Consider the following 25,235-nt stretch of genomic DNA (forward strand, 5'->3'; position numbering starts at 1 on the left):
ACTTCGCTAAATTCCACGAGCCTGTTGGAATAAAGAACGACGAAAGAACGTTCGCGAGTATCCCTCTCCTCTCCGCGAGATATCTTCTCTTTCTTGTTTTTCTTCTTTTTTCGGAGGGGTGGTGGTTCGCAGTTCCTCGTGACCGTGAGAGAGAGATGTTAATAAGGAAACGATTCCTCGGGATATCGCGACGGAGACCGGAAGAGGAATTCGCGTAAACTTGGAATCGCCGTGGACTTACGTATTCATTTTTCATTCGTCCTAACGCTGAAATATGCATGAAAACAGGACTGGGGTGTTACTGTAACTCTCTGAGACGCTGCTGCTTTCGTTCATGCGTCGAGACAATGGTGGAAAAAAAAAAGATTGCACACCGGGTGGTGTCTACGCATTGTAAACGTGTGACTCGTGTTGATAAGAAGAGTCTCTCTGAGTCTCTATAAGTCTCTGTTCCGTGGACGAAATACCAGGGATGAATTTCGTTTATCGAACGTCCTTTCTGTACAGGCTACGTGGAAACATAGAAAATACCCTCCCCCTAGTGGTAGACACATACATCGGATCCGGGGGAAATCAATAAAAGTATACATATACACGGAGACGTCGGTGTCAATGTTCTATCGCGAAACATTCGATCACGGTTACGTCCAAATAAATTGAACAGGCTTGAATGTGACGACACGGGAAATTATTTATTTTATGGCTCCGTTTCACGGTCGCGAGCATCGCGAAATCGATCTACCTCGCCCCGTTTACCCCTCCGAAGGTTTCCCAGGTATTACTGTTCTTCGTCGCGACGAAAAATCGCTATATCGTCTTCTCCTTTCTTCTCTCTGTAACTACACACGTTACTTTCTAACGTGAAACGTACCGTGCACCTTCAATTTGCACAGGGGGTTTCTTGAAAGCGTGTCGATACTTCGGAGAGCGTTAATCTGCGCACCGAAAGAAAGGAAGAAACGTCGTATGAAGATACGTACGTACGATATACCTTAGTTTTCGAGTTACGGTCGATCGAAGAGAATGTTCAGGTCCATTTTCTATCCTTTCTTGCTGATCTTGCACATTATTCACATGCGTTGCACGCACAATTGTTAGAACACTGAGGGACTCGCGTGAATAAGGCACCGACTGTCCGACATTTTGTCTGCCTCACGTCGAGGGACGTTGTTTGGAAACGTTAGATAAGGTCGAGACGTACTAAGGCGTATTGTAAAGTGTGTTGAGGCATGAGGCGGGCATTTCGAATATTTTCTTTAACACATTCACTGCCAGGTTGGTCACCTGTGACCGGAAACTGTTTCCTCGACATGGAGGTCATCGGTGACCCTCAAATGTTTAGAGCGCGAATATCGTCGAGTAAAAATTTCGAACATCACCGCTAACTAGACGTTATTATGAATTTTTAAAAAATAACAAAGCACAATATAATACTATGCTTAGAATAATGAAAATTGCGAAACGTGTAACTCGAAAACTAAGGTACATCGGACATAGACTACCGGCCGAAAATTTGGAATCACCTGCCAATTTATATTAATATTGAATCTGCTACTATTATTGATTTGAAATTGACGTTGTGGAGATCAATAGCACTTTACCTCATTTCGATTGATTTGAATGATAAAAACTTCGTTGAAAAATTATTATAAATACTAACTTTTTGAGGAATTTTTGTGCAACTTGCAACGCACAGTGATTCCAAACATTTGGCCGGTAGTGTACGTACGTTTCTTTCTTTCGGTGTGTAGATTTACCCTCTGAAGTATTGACACGCGTTTAAGAAACACCCTGTACACGAATAAAACGAAAATCTTCCGTTTGAATTGGTGAAACGGAGAAACGAGGGTATCCGCAAGGAGGTTTGACGGAGGAGAGAAGCAGAGATAGTTTCTCGTGAGAAGGGGACATTTTGCAGTAATGCAGCTCCATTTCGCGGTTATCCACGGGTATCTTCCGATGGGAAAAACCATACTCGAAACTTCTCCAATTAATATAATCGCGGTGCACGCTTGAGGATCACGTAAAACGGTAGCTGCGGCAGGATTTGCGGGATGAACGATTTACCGCACTATGAACGCCACGGTTTATTGCGACACCGCTCCGCCGGAAAATATCATCAGCAACCCTTGTCCGTAAACATCCCTCCTCCGGTACTATATCTTCCACGTCTCGTGTTACCTTGCCGCAGGTACGCCAGCCAGCCTCGTCTTTCGCGAGGTTTCTCAGTTCTGAACTGTTCCTGCGACATGGAAATACTCGTGCAAACACAATTTTCAACATTATCGCCGTTTCCTTTCCAACGGATCTAACGGAGTCGTCGAATACGTTGCGTTCAAGTAACTAACGAGGGAACATTCTGAAGTGACAATCGCCGATTTCGATGAAACTTCGGTACACAGTAGTTCTCAGAAAAATGTTTGAAACGTATTTTTTTATATCTGCAATTGTCCACAGTGAAGGGGTGAAAATCGCTGTTCAAGTTGAAGATAGTAAGCGTATCGAGTCTGTCTCGAAAGGTAGTAAGGATGGAGGAATAGTGTAAATTGACGAATTTTTCATTTTTCGGCGATCAGTGTGCACGACAGAGAAAACAGTATTTTTTTTATCGACGAACGTTTACATCGAAGGGATGAAAATCGCCCTCAAAGTTGGAGGTAGTAAGTAAATATATACTTTAAGTGACAATCACCGATGTTGACGAAACTTTGGTATGCAGTAGTTTTCAGAAAAATATTCTCTCGTCCACAGTAGAGGGATTGAAAATCTATTATCCCAAAAACTACCAAGGATAGAACAGTCTATGGCAAATTTTTGATTTTTCAGCGATCAGTGTTGTACGAGACACCCCCCAAAAAACGTCCCGATTGTTAGAACCTGAACTTCCTATAATTCACAAGCTTAGAAACTCTTCTCCCTGAACTCAGAAATAGAAATAAAAAGAAAAGAAAACGATATCACTGTTTACGCAACGTCGCTCTCTATTCGCTACGATGAAATCATTATTATTATCTTATACAGCAGGAAGAGTGTAGAGGGATAGTAGGTAGATTCGATAGCTGGCAGCCCCCGAAACTGAGATTATCTGGCCATCAACCCCGATGCGGTTTGCAACTGGCGCTTTCATTATACCACTCTTTCATGAAGACCTCGGTACCGGTAAATGATACCTCGTGAACCGGTGCCAAAGTGTGCCACGTTCGCCGCGTTTCCGAGACTAAGAATCGTCTGCTGGCTATCGAGCTTAATATCCGCCCCACCCATCGCTTCGTTATTTGCTCGCGCGAACAGTTCGTTGAAAAGGAAATTGCACTCGCCAATCCGAAAACCTTCTCCCCCTTTCGCTTTAACGACTCGAGTCAAATCGTTTATGGTATTGTCCCCTTCCTGTGGATTACCCGCGATCCTTACGAATCCTCCCCACACGGCGTATTTCGATCGTTCCCATCGAAAAATTCAACTCGAACCTTTTCTTCTTCTTCCCGGAGTTTCTCTTCTCTTCTCAGGACACACAGACTACCTGAGGGGCTGCATGGCAGACATAATCTACAACAGCGCGAGGGTAATAGAATACGCGAAGTCGAGGAAAGGCCAATCAGAAGCAACTGCAGTTACGTGGGGCTGTTCGCCGGAATTTGACGCGACTAGGAGCACGGAAGTTAGCTTCGTGGAGGATGGCGCGTTCACGGCGATACCAAGGCCCATTCCTCGTTCTGGCTCCAAGTACGTAAATACAGCGTAAACCGCCTTTTCACCGTGTAAATTACACACCCTCCGCGCTCTACACCTTAGCGGTACATAGGATCTCCCTGCTCGAATGTGTCCTTAAACCTTTCCACCAGGCGGCGGATAGCTAGAGAGTTAATTGATATTGAAGGTAGGGCCGGCCGTAACGGAAACGGTAATTTGTACCATTTAATAGTTCGTCGATCTTGCTTTCTACGTTGGATAACAGGTAACGGTAGAGGGGAATGCCGGTTTCACCCTACGGTAAGCGTTAACTCTTTCGGGCATAGTGGGGTAAAAAGTGTCCCATCTTTTTAGTACTTACATATGCACAGTGGAATGTTTTTCATCCTAATCTAATTTCTAATTTATGTCCCACCTACATAATTAATTACTTTGTTACATTTTTCTCAAATAAAATTCCTGTGCAACTAGAGTCTGTTTTTGTCTGAAAATTCTGTGCTTCAAAGAGTTAATGCACAACGGCGAAACGAAATTCGACACGTTTCGATTTTACAACGTGAAATGAAACGGCCCTAATGAAATTATTACCGAAACGCTTGACACTTGGCCAAACCCGACCAAACAGCTGTTATTAGCGGTTTCAGAAATTGTCGATAGAGACGGGGGTCCGGTAACCAGTATGAATACAAACTAACAACAATATTTGATGCGTATCTGTTTGAAGCTTCGGGTAAATATGAAATCTAGTTTCCAAGTCAATTTTAGTGCCCGTGTTCGTGATATTCCGTGCGTTTACCAAAACTGTCCCGGCCGCGAGTTACCGGTGTGCTACGGACAACCTGCTTGCTAAAGTATTAATAATCCGATTAACTGTTTTACCGGGATAAAAAGAAGTAGGGGAAGAAAGGAAAAAGAACACTGTACGCGCTTATTAACGCGACAACACCGGGGTGAATTGAACTTACATTTTCGCTACGAAGCGGATTACCCCGGTTGAAGATTGATTTGCGTAAATTTGCAAAAGTGTCGAAAGATGATAACAGATATTTGAATAAAGAGAAGTTTGTCCAAGTTGTATCTCCGTGCTTCTTTCACGGTGAATATCGGTCAGAGGAAGTTCCTTAACAGTACCGTGAACCTTCGATCGAATAGCAGCTCTGTGTGCTACTTTCACAAGGCAGAGCCCGCGGGGGAACATCGTTAAGGCATCTCGAAAATCTCCCAAACAAGAGCCGCAATCGTATTACCACGAAGACGTCGCTAATAGTTACAACGAGCCCTCCTACGATCATATCCTCGAGGAAAACCCACTTTGATCCCACTTTTCAGAATAACAAAGACTTTCGGGGGACAAGGCGTTCGGTTGGCCCGACGAATGACAGTAGTAAACCTTTCCCTTCTCCTTCTCTCTCTCTCTCTTTGTCGAGAATGAAAAGTGATGTTTGCGAAATTAATGCTATTGAGAACCACAGCCGTGAAGTGTCGTCTGAACCGGGGGATAGTATTGAATAAATATTTAGAGACGTAGGAGCGCCTTCAGCCGATCGATTCTCGTTCTGCTTGATAATAAATTCATCCGTATGCGTGATTTATAAGATGTTTAGAACGAGACACTAGAACGGAGGGGTAGCTCGCTTTTCAATCAAATCGAAGGGGATTTTCATGAGGATTGGTTCAGCTTCATTTTTAATTGGCGGATTTCTAGCTGACGTGTATTGCTCCAATTGTTGATAGAATTATCTTCTTGGATTAAAAAATAAATATGGAAAAATTGACGATCCTCTTCTTCGAACGATGATAAATTCCAATTGTTTTCTTTTTCCTCTTTTTCGTAGGATTCCAGAAACACGTTTCACCTGTAGTTCTTGAAATTACATCACAGAAAGAGAGAGAGAGTGTGTTATAGAGAATAAACGTTGAAAGTCCCGAAAGTCTTTGTCTGTTGAAATTAAAAGCGTATACCCGTGGCGATTCTTAATTCGATACCGGGGCTCGTAGAATAAACGTACACAGTACCTGTTGCGTATCCGCGGAAACAGCGTTCGAAACAATGCCAGCAATCCTGTTCTCTTTCGCTTCCGTGTATTGTGCGGCGAACATCATTGGACGTCCACTGCTGATGAACTCCACGGCTAAGCGTCGGGACGGCCGGCGTCCACGGCAAACATCCCGCTCGGAAACGAAAGCGGTCGGTGTGACGTTTAGCCGGCATCCCTCTGTTCTTAAACACTTTCAGCCACGAAGTTGGACCGCCTAGCGCGTGTAAACAAGACGTTAATCGCGATCAAATGAAACGACGAGCAATTTTCAACCGTTTCATCCGTGCCTCGTGAAACTTCGACACGCCGGCCATTAATTCCCGTGTTAGCGTAGCCTACCTCGTCCACGTTTTCCGCCACATTTGCGCCACCACGGTGATCCTCTTCCCACCGTCATGTTTAATTACGCCTCGCGCTGCCCTCGGTGATACCGTGATATTTCCCGCGAATTTCCTCGTAAAAAATCCAAACGTCACGAGGTAAGTCACAGCGTATCCTTCTCGTTATCCACGATGATCGATTATATGTAGTTTCTTCGTTCAACCGGGGGAATCTGAAACACGTCAGGTACGAACGTGTTAATTCGCTATCATCCGATCCTCTGGTTATCGTAAATCAATATCCGTTACCTGTTCTCACCAGTTATTTTCATAATTTATCAAGTACTACCTTAAACGTGTCCTCGGTCCTCCAAACCATGTATAAATCAATTTGGAATCACCGTACCGTGGCAACGTACCTATGATCTAAAGTTTCGAACCGTACAGTATACATATAGCGATAAATGATGCAAAAGGCCCGGATAATTCATGTCCGTGTACAGTTAAGAAACTAGAAATTTCTCTCCCCCTTAACGGTTTAACGGGTCCATTTGGAAATAACAGGTGGGTCGAATTGGAGAGAAGTCAGCTGTGGAAATTCTAACTCGATCGTTGTGAATAGCCTCTGTTACAACGTTGTTACCGAGTTTTAACGTTATTCCCCGATAGCCTCCTCGTGTCTCCTCCTATCTCTTCTTCGGTGTGCCCGTCTTCGGGCGAACGCGGCAAATACGATCCCTCGTTCGACCAACGACTTCCTTTCAATTTTCTCACAAGTCCATCGCCTTCCCTCTCCCTTACCGCCCCGTATTGCAGATGGAAGTTCGAGTTGAAGACCGGCGCGGAGACTGGTCTGCTGCTCTACAACACCGGGCAATCCTCCTACGCCGATTACCTCGGGATCGAGTTGTTCGAGGGTAAAATTCGACTTCTGATCAACAAAGGGAACGGGGCGACCGAGTTGATACACGGCACGCCGGTTGCCGATGGCAAATGGCATCGGGTGCTCGTTGATTTCAATCCGAGCGGAATCGGGATCACCGTCGATCATCAGGAAAAAACGATGACGTTGCCTTCCGGTGGTAACCGTTACTTGGATCTAGCCGACACTCTCTATATAGGCGGTACAGAACTGAATAAACGAGCCAGAGCTCTCACGAAAGGACTCAAGTCAGGTGACGTGAGCTACAAAGGGTGTCTGAGAAATATGCTGATGGACAACAAGGAGCTCGGGCTTCCAGACGTGAAGATCAGCCAGGGTATCGTCGTTGGTTGCGTCTGGGGATTCCCCTGCATCGAGGCTGATCCATGCGTTTCAGAAGCTGCCTGCTCGCAGCTTGGCGTCAACTCTTTCAGCTGCGACTGCGATCAGCCGGTGTGCGTTAAGCCGAACTTCTTTCAGGATTACAAGGTAAACGACGGACAAGCCCTTGTTTCAAAAGAAAAAGAAACAATTAGAGTATACTTTTCACGGAATGTTCGTTCTTTATCGCGACCTTGAAAGGACCTTCGATATTGTATAATTTCGTAATTTTTCTTTAATATGTTCTTAAGAAATGGAACACCTGGTACGTTATCTTAAAGAGCGTGAAATTTTTCGAGCCCTTTTACATATTTTTACACGTACCTCGTTACGAACCGCGAGAAGCTTGATAAAAGGGACGAGGGTAATTTTCATCGAGGGGACTCGATTTCACATTCCGCAGGTCTATTCGAAGGTAAATCTACCCGTGAACTTGGAGATACTCTCGCTGAGTCCCCTGCTGGTATCTGAGGGAGAACACGTGCCGGTGACGAGCGATAACATTGCCATGGTGCTAGACATCGCTAAATATGGGGTGGAAGAGGACGGTGTTATCTTCACCTTGGTAACGCCGCCCACGTACGGAAACCTGGCACTGGATCTTTTAACGACCAGAACAGAGCATTCCTTCACTCTTCAAGACGTTAATCGAGATAAGGTAACCGTCGTGCAGCTACTATATTCGTACACAGGGTGTGACAAGTGGAGCGTGGTCGATCGAACGTTATCTGAAATAATCAGTGTTTCTGATTAGAACAATCTAACGAGCATTCGATAAATTCTTACGGAAGAAAAGAAACTTAGAAAACCTTGTGTTCTTCCAGTTCGTCATAGGGCTACGGAGCTATAGATAGTTCGTGGCACAAGGACTAACTTTAGAACCGTGGGGGGCCACAGTAGCGCGGCCGTGTCGTCAGAACTCTCGGTTGTCTGTTCCTCTTCTACTTACACTCGATTTATCCAGCGACACCGATCTATTTATACACACCACCACCGCTCATTAATGGTTTTTTCGGGCAGGAGTTTAACGTCGAGCCAGGACAGCTTATCCGTTTAAACGTTACTATACGCCGCGAGGTTGCTTTCTTTTTCACCGAAGGTACTTTCTCGAACGGTGGAAAATCTGGCCGTGGAACACCTTATCAAGCGAATAACGGCGAGAAATAGAGAAGCGAGAAGGGGTGAAAGGTCACGTCGATTCAGTATGCTAATCGTTGATTTATAAGCTTGACCCTGCCGCTTTAATTAATTTAAACCGTGAGCAGCAACGGCGGCGGATTTAGTGCTGGCAATGATTCACCCACCGGGTCCCGGTTCGGTTAATATAAAGGGAATCTTTAAGGAAGTTTCATTTTAAAAAGCGGCGTGTGGCGCGTAAGATACGAGTTTTGAGATATTAAAGAGGGGTATATTGGTTCGTTAGCGAAAGACTGCGTCTCCGTGCTCGTTTCATCCACCGAGGGCGAAATTGAAAATTTCACCTTACGAACCGGAAAGTTCGCGTGCTGAATAAATCATGAAACATAAGACGAAATAAATGTCTCGTTAACTTCGAATCTACCGAACGATTTTCTCTATTCTTTCCTTCATTTTAGTTTCCAACGGAAGTCACCGCAGCAGCGATGAATTCAAGACGCTCCTGGCGGTGTCTTGATTTAATGCGTTGTTCCAACCGAGTTGCATGCACACCTTTAACAGACATACATATTCATAAGATTTCAGAAACATTGTTTACCACGTGCTGCTACATTGTCTCATTATTATGATCAAATTCCTTGGCAGATACAATATATGCACGACGGCAGCGAAACCACAGAGGACAGTATGATCCTGGAAGTGACACTGGTGGCAGGAGCTGGTTACACGTTGCCTGGCTACCTCCAAGGAAGACTTAGGTTTCCGCTACACGTCAACGTTACACCCGTTAATGATCCACCGTTGTTGGAGATATCGACCGCGAAAGTGCTGCGTCTCGCTCAAGTAAGACACACTGAAACGCCATCATCGATTCTTCTATAACATCCCTCGAGGAATTTTCCTCTGCCTCTCTCTCTCTCTCTCTCTCTTTCCTAGAAGAAAGAACGCAATTGCACGTTAACGTAATTACCGCGAAATACCTCTAACGCTTCACGCGATCTCACTAAATCAATTAATTGGGAATTGAAGAAATTGTGGCCTATTTGTAGCGGCCGTGTTTCGAACGAACACGAGCCAGCCGAGTCGTAACGAAATCGATTTAAGTCGCTCTCTCTAGCTGTTGTCCTTAATTAACCACTTAGACCAGCAATCTTCCTGAATGAAATAATTTCTTTCGTCGTACAAAATCGCGCCTCGCGGTGTTGGAAACTTCTAACGAAGTCAAAGAAAAAATCTGAATAGGATTTTCATTTAAACGCTTTCTTATTTCTATTTCATTCGTACATATGCATTTACGATTCTAACGATTATCTCAAATCGTGTAACGTGTATCGACGAGTGTTATCGAGAAGAGTACAGATTGAAAGTGGAAGCGTGACCAATGACCGTTTGATCATTCGTAGGGCACGAGGAAAATCTTGACGAAAGAATTAATCTGGGCGATCGATGCCGACACGCCGTCAGACATGTTGGTTTACACGGTCTTACGTACCGACGCGGATGCCGGCTATGTGGAAAGGGTGACTGATCCGTCGCAACCTATCGACACGTTTACCCAGGCTGAATTAATGCAAGGATTAATTGCATACGTGCACCGCGGGAACGGTAACATATTCATCGATATTCCAAACGCAAACAAACATTATTACCGTTTAATTGCTGTCTATTCTGTGCACAGTTTGCCAACGATTTTCAACGCAACCAATTTAAACCATTTTTTACAGCGAAACCAAACGCAAAGTTGGATCTCCAGGTGAGCGACGGTATAGAGAACAGTCAGCAGGCGAGTTTAAGAGTAGCAGCCCATCCGTTGGAGATGAAATTGATGCACAATACTGGATTGGTCGTGGTACATCGCTCCTATTCGTATCTGACACCGGCCAACCTCTCTTTCACCACCAATTCCGATGATAGCTCCATCGATATACGTTACGACATCGTTTCACAACCGCAATTCGGCACAATTCAGAAACTGAAGGATGTCTCGAGCAGCTGGATGAACATGGACCATTTCACCAGTAAAGACGTCGAGATGCACACTATCAGATACCTTCACAACGAGGGCAGTCCGAATCAAGACGAGTTCAAGTTCCAGGCGAGCGTCAGGGAGGTGAAAACACAGCACACGTACGATTTTCGTATCACGTTCATCGATCTTGAGCTGAAAGAAACAAAGAGGGTACCTATTAATTTCACAAATGTGGCAGAGGTGGTTGTGAGCGGGCAAAATTTGAGGTACCAAACGAATCCCCTGGTGACCGCGTTTAACAAGATCGTGTTCACTGTGACAACGGGACCAAGGTACGGTAATCTGTTCCTGTCGAGTCGAAAGATGGAAATAGGAGACACGTTCACCCAAGAGGACGTCGACTCTGGTAAATTGAGATATCGGCTATTCAAGAGGGCCTATTCGACTATTCTGGACGAGTTCGGTTTCAAAGTTAGCGCACCCCAATGCATCGATCTACACTCGATCCTCAAGTTCAGGCACTACCTCAGCAAAAACATGAAACCTTTAGACAGCGTGGAGACTTTAAGGGTGGACGAAGGCTCGAGAATTTCGGTGAGAATTCTCCGAACGAATCCGAGAGATTACGGTGTGACGTCGTTGACGTATAATCTAACGATAGAACCTCATCACGGTTGGTTAACCGTCACGAATAACTCGAGATCACCCTCGAGAAATAACACCTCCTACTTCACGTCTGAGGAACTTTCTTCTCAAAGAGTTTATTACGTTCACGATGATTCAGAGACGAAGGAAGATTCGTTTCAGTTCGTTGCAATCGCCAACGACGCTGTAGATTTCATGTACGTCGGTCTGTTTCGCGTCGAAGTGACGATGAAGAACGACAACGCCCCGGAAAGGGTGATCCACAAGGTGTATCACGTAGTTTCTCGAGGCGAGCGTCTTTTAACTAGCAAAGATCTTGCCTACATTGACAAAGACATCGACACGAAGCCTAGCGAGTTAATTTATACGAGGAGAGACACCCAGAAGAATGGAATATACAGGGTGACGAATCCATCGATGCAAGTACACGAGTTCAGTCAACAGGACATCGACGACGGACAGATTCTGTTTAAGCATCAGGGTGAAGATCACGGAAAATTTGAATTCGGTGTAACAGATGGCCATTTCTACACAGCCGGAGTTCTTGAAATCCAGGCCAGTCCGCCTTACGTCAGGCTGAGAGAGAGCAACGGGTCTGTGGTGCAGTTCAATCGATCCGTTGCCCTGCGGCCGAGCGAGCTGGACATCGAAACGAACGTGTACACCTCTGACAAGGATATTAAATACACGGTGTTGGAAAAACCAAAGCACGGAGTGCTGTTGAAACACGGTAGAGAAACGAATACGTTCACCGAAGAGAATCTGCGTTACGGTATACTATTGTACAAACATCTCGGAGGATCTTTGGCGAAGGACGACTTTAAATTCAAGGTCTCAACTAAGGGAGCAGAGACCGAGGGTGTCTTTTTTATTAAAATCTATCCCGAGAGCTACTGGCAGCCTTTGATCGTTCAGAACAATAAAACGGTATTCGTAGAAGAGGCTACCAGTATTTTATTGAGCAGAAAGAGCCTTGAAATCATGCATCCTAAGATACCAGCAACTGAGATAGTCTATTTCCTGAAAGAGTGGCCGCAGAATGGATACTTGGAGCTTCAGATCCACGACGAGCACAGCGACGAGACACGGGAGGATTACATTGGAAATGCTGTGAAGTCTTTCGATCAGAGCATGATCAACGAAGGTCGCGTTTTCTACGTGCAGTCTGTGATAAATCAGACGAACGACAAGTTCGTCGTTGACGTGACCAACGGAATAACGTTGCTGAGGGACCAGAGTGTGAACTTCGTGATCGTTCCAGAGAAGCTGTACGTGGAAGCAAAAGGTCTCGTCGTTGTCGAAGGAAAGAGTACTATCCTAGAAGAGACAAATTTCACAATTCTCACTCCTTATTACTCTGGCAAAGTTACAGACTATAGAATTACCGAGAAACCGAAACACGGTGTTATTATTGAGTCGACGAAAAATTCTCAGGTGAAGAAGTTCTCGCAGAAACACCTGACGACAGGAACGATCCTGTACAAACATAACGGCGACGAGTTCTCCAAGGATTCCTTCAAGATGGTCCTAATAGCTGGGGATAAAACCAGCGAACCCTTCAACGTTTGGGTAACGGTGCAACCTGTGAACGACGAAGTACCTGTGTTAGTGAACAGGACCAAGTTGATCGTTTGGCAAGGTGGTTCGACCACGTTGACACCGGAGAGTTTAGCAGCTGTTGATAACGATACAACTGCGCACGATGTAACGTTCAACGTTACCGGTGTTAAGAATGGATTCATCTCGTTGAAATCCTCTCCAGAAGTGGACATCTATAACTTCACGCAGGAGCAGATTGATCAGTCGAAGGTCATTTTTACGCATACGAGTAAGTGCTGCGAAGTGAAATAAATTGAAAGTTCGAATAAAGTTCAATTTACCAACCCTTAAGAATATTTCACGTTTCAGATGGATCTGACGCTGAGTTCAATTTCGTGCTGTACGATGGAGTTCACACGACAGAATCTTACAACATAATGGTGGCCACCAAGCCAGTTCGATTGACTACTGAACGTAACGCTGCGTTGAACGTGTTTCCTTTAACCAGAAAAATGATATCGAGCAAATTACTATTGACAAAGTGCTTGGATGAAACGCGAGAAATAAAGTATATCGTACGAAATGGACCGCATCTTGGTAAAATCATCATGGAGACGAATGAGGGTGCGTGGTTGAATGTCGAGCGATTCACGCAAAGGGACGTCAACAATAGTAAAGTGTTCTACGAGCACACGAAGCAGTTCATGGATCTGGCCGCCAACGATTCGTTCACGTTCGACGTGGAAGCACACTTCACGGAATCCTTGACCAATCAGGCGAGCTTCTCCATCTAAAAATTCATAAAACAACGAATATTAATCGTAAATTCGCGTGGTTAACTTTACGAAATGTTCTTTTTACAGGTGTTTCAAATCGATATTTCCGTCTCGAGCGGTGGATTAGACAGATACATCTCTGTGAGGAACGTGAGAGTCGAGGAAGGTGGTTCGGCCCAAGTGATCATGAACATCAGCGGAATCGTCTCGTTTCTTCAAACTCACGCTGGAATCGAGAATCCAGCGGTGCTCTCCAGACTGGTCAGTCAACCTAGCCACGGCCATGTGATGATTCTTCCAGACTTGAACGTGACAACCTTCTCTCAACCTCAAATCGAAGGTGGAAAAATCGCTTATTACCATGATCATTCGGATACTTTGGAGGATCGTATCAATTTCTCCCTCTATCTAACTCCTGGCCACATACTGCTATGCAACACCAGTATACCTGTGATAATTGAACCGGTGAACGACGAGCCATTTAAATTAATCACCAATGCACCGTCGATCACGGTGGTACAGAATCAGAATCAAACGATCACCAGAGAGAACTTGTTGACGATCGATCCGGACACACCACCGGAAGAAATAATGTACGACGTGATATCTGTGCCAACTTACGGCCGTCTGTTGCTTCTGCCGTTCAACGAGAATATCTCCGAGGTACGGCAGGTGAATAAATTCACGCAGTACGACGTGGACTCGAATAGACTGGTGTACGAACACAATGGACCACTTCAGGCGGCCTCCTTTTACTTCCGAGTGTGGGACGGACGTTTCAATCCAACGTATATAGTGTTCAACGTGTACGTTCTACCTATCAGGCTAAATGTTACAGTTCCTGGCCCGGTGAGCCTGCAACAAGGCTCGAACGTGGCTCTGATCTCCGAGAGTAACGTGAAACTAGACACTAACGCGAGACAAGATCTAGTCATATACGAAGTGACGATTACCCCGAAATACGGTGTGTTGTACGTGAGAGACGGAGCTGCAGCGAGCTTCAAACAAACAGATTTACTATCGAAAAGCGTGATGTTCATGCAAACGGACATGACAGTGTCGAACGACAGCCTGGAATTAACCGCGAAACTGAGCGGATTCGAACAGAGGCACATAAGGATCGAGATCAAGGTGGTTCCTCTGATGATCATGAATCCTATGATTGCTCTGGCAGGAGAAAAGACTAGAATAACGCTGCAATATCTGGACGCGACACCGTTGGCAAAACTAACGACAAGCAATCCTGTGTACACGATAATCAGGAAGCCAAAATTCGGTAAAATAAAGAGAATAATCCGGAGTTCTTCGTCGTCCGGTGAGAAACGTGGAACTCGAGAGAAAGAAGTGATCAGGTTCTCTCATCAGGAAGTGATGTCAGGTGTTATATACATGGTTTGCAGAAAAATCCCAACGATGGAATACGAGGGTGTACCGGATAGTTTCGCGTTCGTATTGGCCGCCTCTATATTCCAGCCGGCTATAGGCGAGTTCGAGTTTCGCGTGAAACTCGACATAGACGAGTACAATATCACGTTAGGCGGACCGATGGACCCTGTTGGCCACGAGGGCGAAATGGCGATCGCGCCGAACATGAGCAACGATTATTTGCTGATCTTGGGAATGCTCCTTGGTGTATTTCTGCTCGGTGTATTGGTGATTATAACGATCAGGTGTAGGCACAACAGGTACAAGCACGCCGAAGAGGAGAAACCGGAGGCAACTCCGGCGGTAGGCGTGATGCCACTTCCAAGACCTCCGGATCATCTGATGCCAGTCACGCCGCACGTTAAACGTTTCGCCAACGATCATAACAGCGTGGCGGCTAGTACACCGTTACCGACGATGACGTCGACGCTACCTCAATGCAAAGTGATACCTCTCAGTCCTCTGGAAAGTATTACAGGATCAGAGGTGGACGTTTCAGCGAAATACCCGTACGGTGTCGCGGACGGGGATGAATGGAGCAGCTTCGACACATCCGATCTACCTTGTCAATCAGCCACCACACAGAGGACCAACAATCCCCTGTTGAGAAGAAATCAATATTGGGTCTAGCAGAAGGAGGGCTGTTCGCGTTTCAAGCGAAACAGGCCGTAACAATTTACTCACACACTTCCACGAAGACTGTTTTTGTTACACGAAACCTCGAGACTAATCGTCGACTTAACTATGGTCTTAATGTGCCTAAAACAAAAAAACAAAGAAAATGAAACAAATAATAACTGACTCTACGATGGTGGAATGAATAATTACCGAAAGCCTCGATTTTATATCGAAACTTTGACGGAAACTCTCTTTCCCGACGCGTCGCTCGCGTGTGTTTGATTCAATACGATTGCCGGGGGGTGGGGGAAACTAACGAAAATCACAACTTATATTACACTATCACGGTGTACACGGAGTAATCTGTACATGTCAATGGGCTGTGTCGAGTATCAGAGTTTCCATCAACTTTTTTCTTTTTTTTACATCATAGACTTGAGCAAGAACGCTAAGTATAATTATTGGAACTACAGTAAAGAAAAAGAGATACATTTTGCGTGGTCTGTACGTGAGATGTGTTCACGGTGTATCGCGGTTATAGCACTGTAAATTCTCGCGATAGCGAGAGAGACTAGGACTCGTTTAAATGTAAAAGAATACAAATGAAAACAAAAAAAGAAAAATACCGAGACTATCGTCGCTATTACAGATCGAATGTGCCTAAGATATTATCGAGTCTTGTAAGAATATTTCCCACGAGGCCTGCACGATGTCGATTTCGCTGTCTTTCCTCTCTCTCTCTCTCTCTCTCTCTCTCTCTCTCTCTCGGTTCGATGTCGAATTCGAAGCGATCTTCAATTTACGTATGGGATCGTTTACGAATCTCATCTCGGCCGTAAATCCATGTCAATCAGAATGATTCCTCCTTCGATGCTTCATGGCGATTCTTCTCTATGATCGTTTCGATTACGAAACCGTCGCGTTTCTTCTTCCCCTGGGAAAAGAAAAGAAAGAAAGGAAAAAACAGGGAAAGGAAGATGTCTCAGTCTAAGCGACAAACTACCGAGGGTAAATATCATAGAAACGTTAAAATAGAGAATACCGGGAGCACTTAGGGACACTACCAAGGGCGCGAAACGTTATATACATACATAATTACACGTAAACTTTTGTAAAGAAAAAGAAAGAAAAAAAGACTACAGAGTGGTGTGCGTATTTCAGATTTATATACATACCAAAAAACAACATAGAGATGTTAATTCGCAACTTTTCTAAAGGAGAGAAAATGTAACGTACAACAGGAACATTCGAGTTTTCGCACATATCTTTTTACACGATTCCCGCGTATTTCTACTTGACATGCGTCGTAATAACGTCGAGCTTTCGAATTCTCGTTGCATCGCGTGAGGTCGCTCTTGTACGTTACCGACACGTGATCTTACCACTTGAGCAAAAGTTCTAGCAACAGAAAATGGAAAGATTCGTCATGATTTCTGCTTGCCAAATTTAGATTAAAAACTAAGAAAAAAAGAAATAAAAGATAACGCTGTCTGTCGTTGACCTCGCGTTTTCTCGAACAATCTTTTTCTATTTCTACCAAAAGTTAATAGGACCGATGTTAACTTCCTATACACCAAGAATTTATCCCGTCGACGTTACGAAGGTCGAGTTCGTTGAATCTTGTCGATCGTACGAGGTGAATATTCTCACACGAATACTCCGTAACGTTGAAAAATTTCTTGTAAATCGGTTTTTTCTAACAGCGACGACAAATTTTGTTCTAAACGCGTTCGTAAATTATTGATAAGCGTACGGAACACACAAAAATGATTCGCTCATTCTCCTCAGTATTATAATAAATTAGTAAGTCGCTCGATCGATCGATATCGACGTATTGATTCGCGCGTGTTCGTTGGTTTTTTTTTCTCGACGAATATTTAACATTATATCTTTTTTAGAGCTGCGCAAACTCACAGTGACCTTAACCACGATTTCTTTAAAAACCCTAGGAACGTATAATTAAGGAAACGCTCTAACGTCGATGTTAATATAGTGATAATGATAATAATAACGTTAATTATTATTATTATTATTATATATATATACACACATAAATATATAAAATATGTACACTCCTACATAGAAAACACTATTTCACGAATTCGCAGCATATGCATTAATGTAATAGTTCCAATCGTGTGACAAAACGAGATAAGAAGGCGTTTTTAACGGAGATACGTGTGTTGATTAATGAATATGCTAGAAACGAACAGTTAGGCTTTTTTACATCCCCAAAGTGAACCGATCCGAGTGCCAAACTTCTATATTGTGTAATATATAGTTATATAGGACTGTATTTTCCCTGCCGACTGAATGCATTACTCTTGTAATTCAAATAAACTGAATGTGCGATGTTATATAAAGAAGACGTGTCATGATGACGTGAATACACCTGACCGTAATTAATTTATTCTTTTATAAGTAAATTTCTTTCGTTAACGATACATTTATTCAATAATGGAAGAAGCCTAAAAAAGTGTGAAAGGTAATTTCACATAACACTAGCACTTCTTCCTACAGCTTTTCGAGAATATTATAATTTAAAAGATGCATTGAAATATTCCGAATAGAAATTAAGCAACAAGTAATAAATCAAATTTTACAATATTATACCTTGAAAATTTTGAACAACTCGAGAAAGGTAACTTGCCGATGACGATTCTAACAAGTAAAGCTCCATCTATAAAATCGATTCTCTGTTTCGTTCGAATTAGTAAGAACGCGGCATAGCAAATGTTACTTTTCAACATGGCCTCGTACGTGCGGTAAGTTAATTATTTTCGGCCTTTTAACCTTCAAAAAATAAAGTTTATTTTTCTTAGATAAAAAACACTAAGCTACAAAATGTCCCGTGTTTGATTAATTTTGCACATGAAAAGTCACGAGCATTATAGTTTTTCTAGTGTTTACTTTATAATGCAATCATGATCACGCTGACGTGTCCATGATAATACCGTGTTTGATATAAATAATTTTTTTCGAACAGTACTGTACGTAGCACTGCTTTGCTCTAGTCAATTTGTTTATAAAACTGTTACTATATATTTAGAACCGTTACAAAGACATCTTTAACATTAAAAAAGAGCATACAACAAATTGTATTATATACATACACAGTAACAATGTTCTTCTATTTCTTTTCGCGATTAATCAAGAATAAAATGTAACTAACATTTGTAAAATTGGTACACCATTTATAACAGTAGACTTTACGTATTTAATAATTTATATTGCAGATTGGGATTATTATTACTATTAGTCTGTTCCTTTCTTCTTGTTGATGCAGTTAATAGAGATATATTTAAAACATGCGAGCAAAGTAGTTTCTGCAGGTAAGTTTTCAATTTTCTTTCTAAAAATATCCATTTTCTTTCCTTTAAATGTAACTAAATATGCAGTTAATATTACTCATATTTTACTATTATCAGACGCTGTAGAAAAGTTGAACCTGGAAAAACACCATATCAGCTTGTAACAGACACATTGGCTGTAAATGAATCCAGTATAAGTTTAGACTTGTTTAACAAGGATACAAGGGTTCTTTATACGCTGCAATTGACTGCATTAAAAGGCAGCACATTTAGGCTCCATATCAATGAAAAAAATCTGTTACATCCAAGATATGAAACTGAACATGCTCTTCAAGATCAGCCTCAAACATCTAAGTTAACTTTGTTTGAAAAGACTGCAAATCATATAACTGTAACAAGTGGAGAACACAAAGTTATATTATATACTAATCCATTTAGAGTGGATTTATATTCTCAAGATGTATTGGTTATATCTGCAAATGCAAGAGGTCTTATGAGATTTGAACATCATCGTACAAAACCCAAGTATGTTGAATAAAGAGAACTGTATGTTCTATGTGTTATATTTAATTATTAATTATACTTAATTAACAATGTTTTTGGTCATTTTTAATAGGAAACCGGAACAAGAGGAAAATCCTGAAAATGTAGAAACAGCAAATAATGATCAAACTCCTGGTGATGGTGCAGAAAATGATCCAGGTGCTTGGGAGGAGAATTTTAAAACTCACCATGATTCCAAACCTTTTGGCCCAGAAGCAATTGCCTTAGACTTCAGTTTCCCTGGATCTGAACATGCATATGGCATACCTGAGCATGCTGATTCATTTGCACTAAAATCTACAAAGCAAGCTCATCCTTACAGATTATATAATTTAGATGTGTTTGAATATGAAACTAATGAAAGAATGTCAATTTATGGTGCAATACCTGTTCTCTATGCTCATGGTAAAGAGAGAACAACTGGTATTTTTTGGCATAATACTGCAGAAACGTGGATTGATATTTTGTCAAGTGCAGATAATAATGTTGTAGAGAGTATTGTAAATTTCATGTCTCGTTCCACTAAAAAATCACAAGTAGATGCTCATTTCATGTCAGAGTCTGGTGTAATAGATGTGTTCTTCATGTTGGGTCCTAAGCCTATGGATGTATTTAAACAGTACACTGCCTTAACAGGTACAGCACCTCTGCCACAAATGTTTGCTTTAGGATATCATCAAAGTCGTTGGAATTACAATGATCAAGATGATGTTATACAAATAGCAGAAAATTTTGATGTACATGATTTACCTTTGGACGTTATGTGGCTGGATATTGAATATACTGATAGTAAAAGGTACTTTACTTGGGATGGTCGAAAATTCCCAAATCCCACTGAAATGATACACAATTTAACCGCGAAAGGTAGAAAATTGGTTGTTATCATTGATCCGCATATTAAACGTGATACCGGTTATTTCGTCCACAACGAGGCTACAAAATTGGGCTATTACGTTAAAACAAGAGACGGAAAAGATTACGAGGGTTGGTGTTGGCCAGGAGCAACGTCATATTTGGATTTCTTTGATCCAACAGTACGAGAGTATTATATCAGCCAATACAGTTTAGATAAATTCCATGGTACCACTAATGATGTCTATCTCTGGAACGATATGAACGAGCCAAGTGTATTTAATGGTCCTGAAGTAACTATGCCTAAAGATGTAATCCATTATGGTGGTTGGGAGCATAGAAATGTTCATAATATTAATGGGCATGTTATGATTATGTCGTCATACCAAGCTTTATTTAGAAGATCCGGAGGTTCTTTAAGGCCATTTATACTGACAAGGTCTTTCTTTGCTGGTTCACAACGTTATGCATCCATGTGGACTGGCGATAATACGGCCGAATGGGATCATCTTCGCATAAGTTATCCAATGTGTCTTAGTCTGTCTGTTTCCGGAATGTCGTTCTGTGGAGCGGACGTTGGTGGCTTCTTTAAAAATCCAGACGCTGAACTATTCATTAGGTGGAATCAAGCTGGAGCCTGGCTTCCATTTTATCGTCAGCATTCTCATATTGAGACTAAACGACGGGAACCTTGGACGTTTAATGAGGAAACTATTCAAATCGTCAGAGAGGCTTTCCGAATGAGATATTCATACTTACCATTATGGTATACAGCCTTCCGTGAACACGAAATAAATGGCACTCCGGTTGTGCTACCTTTATGGGCTCATTATCCAAGTGAAGCAGAAACATATGCTATTGATGATGAAATATTAATTGGAGATTCTATTCTTGTACGTCCAGTGTTACAACCATCTGTCACGGATGTTAATGTATATTTCCCTGGAGAGGGTAAAGTAACTTGGTACGATATTGATACCATGCAGCCATATCATCAACCAGGTCTAGTTAATGTTCCTGTAACTCTTCACAAGATTCCGGTGTTCCAAAGAGGCGGTTCTATCGTTCCGCGTAAAATGAGAATACGTCGTAGTACCGTTGCGATGAAGAATGACCCTTATACTCTAATAGTTATCACAGATTCTGACGGTAAAGCCAATGGCACGTTATATATCGATGACGAAGCCAGCTTTGAATATCGTCATGGGAAATATTTATATCTAAGACTCAATTTCGAAGGAAATAAATTAACTTCAACTTTCATAGACAAATTAGCTTCATATCAAACAGAAAGCTGGTTGGAAAGGGTAGATATTGCAAATCCACCTAAAGGAGTTAAATCTGCCGTATTAACTTCACGCAGTAAGTAATTACAATTTATTTAAAACATACAGCACTCAATTCTGTAATTACATTACAAATTCCTATCATTTCAGGTTTGGGGAAAGTTAATTTGGAAACCAAATACAATCCAAATAATAATGTATTGACTGTGCGTAAACCGAGTGTAAATATGGGAGAAGAATGGACTATTGAATTAATCCATTAGAATTACAATTTTATTCATCATAAACTCAGTAATCATACCGTAATGCCAGTTTTCTATTATTCACGTACTTTTTTCAGCTATCTGTGATCAAAATGTCATTACATACTATAACAGGACAAATATAATATAAAGTTAATGTAAATGATATACCGAACACTTTAGCGAATTAAAAATTATTTCTGTTTAATTAAGCAGCAGATAACATAAAACCGCTACTCAATTTTTAAAGCTTATAATTATGCATGTCGACTTTAATAAAACATATGTATTACGAATAGAAACATTAAGTATGTTTCTATAAACAAATATTTAAATACTTAATACATCGAATCTATTGTTTACATATTTCATTGTTAATTTTCAGTTCCACCTAATGTGAACGTTCTTTTTATAAGCGGAATTATTTTATCACAAAAATGTTTATAACTAAAGAAACTGTAAACGTGGAAATGTAAAGAAATTTCTTGACTTCATTAAAAATACGTTTTATTACATTAAATACGTTCTGCAGGTGCTTGCTTATGAGCTAAATACAAAAACACTATTGATGACAATGCAGATACCAAAAAGATAACATCAAACCACCTATGATAAAAATTAAATTGCAATTCTCCTAAAACTTGAGTTATTATAATCCGGTATTCTGCAGGCATGTTCATTCGCATTAGAAGCACAGATGACACAAAATACATACCCTATGAAAAACGAAAAATTATTATTTCAAACATAAAAATGAACCACATTTTCGTTAGTTTGAAAGAAAATAATCTTACCATTATTTGAGCAAGTATAAGTACAATAATATTCGATGATTTGCTGCTTGATATAGCATAAAAGAACTGAAACAACGAGAAACAATATTAGACATTTAACAAATACTTTCAAAATTCATATTAAAGAAATTAGTTCCAAATATACCTTTGTAAGGGTTAGTAACAAACCGCGAATTGATGTTAACACAATACAACCAACAAGATAAAAGGATATATGCTGAGACCAAAATGTAACGTCAATATTAAATCCAATCCAGTGCACTGCGATTTCAATTGCTCTAGTTACTGGATCCTTCTTGCCCACGCGATCAAAAACTATATTAATTGTAGACTAAAAAAAAAGAAATGTTTAAGATTCGTAACATTGAACATTGTTATGAATTATTTTTATGCCCTCATATCAATACTTACAATGAATATTTTCCAAGTACAATACACAGAAAAAAAATATCCTAAAACATTGAAATATTTTCCTTGCCAAGTTGCTGCCCATTCTAAACGTTCCCTTGCATTTTGGATATCATGTGCCTCTAAAAATAACTGTCGAGATAATTCTTCTAATGCTGTAACTTCTGTTTGTAACTGTTTAATATCTACAAATGTACATCTATGCAAAATTTTATTTCATACGTTAATCATCTTAAAAACTAATACACACTTTCTTGATTGCTTTTAGTATCACTTAGAGGTCCAAGCATCCCCCAAAGCCGAGATCGGGCTTCGGCCTGTCCTACAATTTCTCCCTTCTTAGCTAGTGCTATTCTTTTTTTTTTAGCAACAATCATATCCATTGTTTGTAGCAATCGTTTTTCTATAGCCTGCACATCAGCATATGTAACAGGTCGCATAAAATAAGCCATTGAGGTATATGGGTAATTTACAGCACCAAATCCTGATAGTAGTGCCATAACAGTAACACCAATAACACCTATTCGACTAACACCTTGTTCAATAGATAGTAGGCCTTTTTTTGGACTTAAAATTGGGAAAGGATCACCCACTTTCCAAAACAAATATAGATAAAAGAAATATACAATGACTGTTAATGGTCTTATTAATTTCAATCTCACTGCAAAAAGAAATAACAATTAATAAGTAATAATACAGGATATTAAATATAAATATTTCTAAAATGTACATACCAAATCTAATATTACTAATAATGAAATATGCTATGTAAAATGGAATCAAAACGATTACCATAAACAGAAGCATATAAAGGCCAACATTCCAATGAAAATACCTAGAACTGTATCATGCTCATGTAATATTGTTATTAATGTTTAACAATAAAAACATGTATCGTGTTATTAATGTTTAACAGTAAAAGAACCATTTGCTTACCTAGAATCAAGAACTCCAACTATTTCAAAAATAATTAGCTCAAACATGGTACAAGATAAGGAAAATGTTGTAGAAAAAATTAATTGTACTAATCTGTGATGGACTTCATAATCTCGAAATAACTTTTTTACAAAAAATACCCATCCTCCTAAGAAGAAGATAACCTGGAATATGCAATATAAATAAATAAAAAAAATGTCTAGAAGTAAAATCATTAGACCTGACACAATCTGGTGAATACACAATCTGGCTACACAAGATTAATAAATAAATTTGTCAGTTTAAAAAATAAATGACACAATTTTAAATCACCAAATTTATTGAACAATTATTAATATCAATACAGATAATATAAATTATGCATACATAGTACAATTCATTATCTTAAAACATACAACAATATGCCAAGCTATGAAAACTTCATAAATTTATAATGATGTGTCTCCATTATTTCAAATAACTGATGCATAGTATCAGTACTATAAATCTCAAAATAATTTAATTCGCTAATTAAGATTTCAAACAATGTCTATTTAAAATAATCATGTTTCTAAGTTTTTATCATTATTAAAAGAAATTGTTCATTGATAACATAAATTTTATAGTTACAATCCTCCAAGAAAGAAAAAACTTAATCATTTATAACCTAATTGTGTAACATCTACGTGTACCGGCAAAAATATATTTATATTAGTGGAAATAAATTTCCACCTGGGTGATAAGAATCACAAATGTATCCTCCAAGAAACCCATGTTTTAATAATTTCGCACACACTTCGCATTGCGGAGCATCAAATTAATTTTGTTACTTGACCGAGTATTGCAAATAAAACAATATACGCAGCAACGTAACCGTAGCAATCAACGCGACTTCCATGAACCACACAAAACTTCCTCCCCTATAACGATACTACAAATATGTTGAAAGATAAACATCGCACATATGCAAATATCAACTACGATAATTTTAGAACCGTAATGAGAAAAATAACATCGTAAAGATAAACAGAAATTAAGTTATAAAAATATGGCGTTTTATACGGTTTATGTTTTGAAAAAGAATATCAAATTAAAAGTTGCCAATTTGTTTATTTAAATTTCCAAATTAGGAAATAAACTATCTTTACAAAAGAGAAATACATGTGTGTCGTTAACTTTTATATGAATAATAAATTGAGTGTTTTTTTTTATTATTGCTAGCATTTCCACAAACTCGAGCTTAAGTATCCAGATGCCTACTTTTATGAGGTGCACTGATTACAACATAATAAACTAAAGATATACTCAACAACGAAGAAATTAAAGGTTTATACAAAATTTGTTGTAATATCACGTTTACTGTTTCAACATGATCCGTTCAATTGTCTTACATACAGTTACAAAATACAGTTAAAATATAGTT

General features: G+C 40.6%; 3 protein-coding genes across 4 annotated transcripts in view; 2 read left to right on the forward strand and 1 right to left on the reverse strand.

The window, feature by feature from the left end:
* The window catches only part of LOC108580092 (chondroitin sulfate proteoglycan 4), a 32,764-nt gene extending 17,291 nt beyond the window's left edge, over window positions 1-15,473 (forward strand). Inside the window, exons 4-11 of the mRNA XM_017943756.1 lie at window positions 3,507-3,723; window positions 6,866-7,460; window positions 7,756-8,010; window positions 9,135-9,332; window positions 9,893-10,094; window positions 10,214-12,931; window positions 13,012-13,418; window positions 13,506-15,473. Coding sequence (XP_017799245.1) covers window positions 3,507-3,723; window positions 6,866-7,460; window positions 7,756-8,010; window positions 9,135-9,332; window positions 9,893-10,094; window positions 10,214-12,931; window positions 13,012-13,418; window positions 13,506-15,473 — 6,560 coding nt within the window. The remainder of the gene's footprint in view (window positions 1-3,506; window positions 3,724-6,865; window positions 7,461-7,755; window positions 8,011-9,134; window positions 9,333-9,892; window positions 10,095-10,213; window positions 12,932-13,011; window positions 13,419-13,505) is intronic.
* A 2,555-nt stretch (window positions 15,474-18,028) lies between these two features.
* On the forward strand, window positions 18,029-21,865 carry LOC108579951 (neutral alpha-glucosidase AB). 2 transcript variants are annotated; one of them, XM_017943589.1, is made up of 5 exons: window positions 18,029-18,226; window positions 18,698-18,793; window positions 18,890-19,297; window positions 19,389-21,529; window positions 21,604-21,865. In XM_017943589.1, exons 1-5 carry the CDS (start codon window positions 18,195-18,197, stop codon window positions 21,714-21,716), a joined length of 2,790 nt encoding a protein of 929 aa, XP_017799078.1. In that variant the 5' UTR covers window positions 18,029-18,194; the 3' UTR covers window positions 21,717-21,865. The 2 variants fall into 2 exon arrangements, with proteins under 2 accessions (XP_017799078.1, XP_017799079.1); XM_017943590.1 differs by lacking the exon at window positions 18,029-18,226 and adding an exon at window positions 18,584-18,624.
* A 333-nt stretch (window positions 21,866-22,198) lies between these two features.
* LOC108580073 (Golgi pH regulator) lies at window positions 22,199-24,586 on the reverse strand. The gene is made up of 8 exons (XM_017943731.1): window positions 24,545-24,586; window positions 23,834-23,997; window positions 23,632-23,738; window positions 23,148-23,558; window positions 22,901-23,082; window positions 22,635-22,820; window positions 22,490-22,555; window positions 22,199-22,411 (listed from the first exon to the last, which is right to left on the reverse strand). The coding sequence occupies exons 1-8, from the start codon at window positions 24,584-24,586 to the stop codon at window positions 22,211-22,213; spliced, it is 1,359 nt and encodes a 452-aa protein (XP_017799220.1). The 3' UTR covers window positions 22,199-22,210.
* Between the last annotated feature and the right edge of the window lie 649 nt (window positions 24,587-25,235).

This window comes from Habropoda laboriosa, unplaced genomic scaffold (assembly GCF_001263275.1).
Source record: "Habropoda laboriosa isolate 0110345459 unplaced genomic scaffold, ASM126327v1 scaffold2, whole genome shotgun sequence".
NCBI classification, from domain to species: Eukaryota; Metazoa; Arthropoda; class Insecta; order Hymenoptera; family Apidae; genus Habropoda; species Habropoda laboriosa.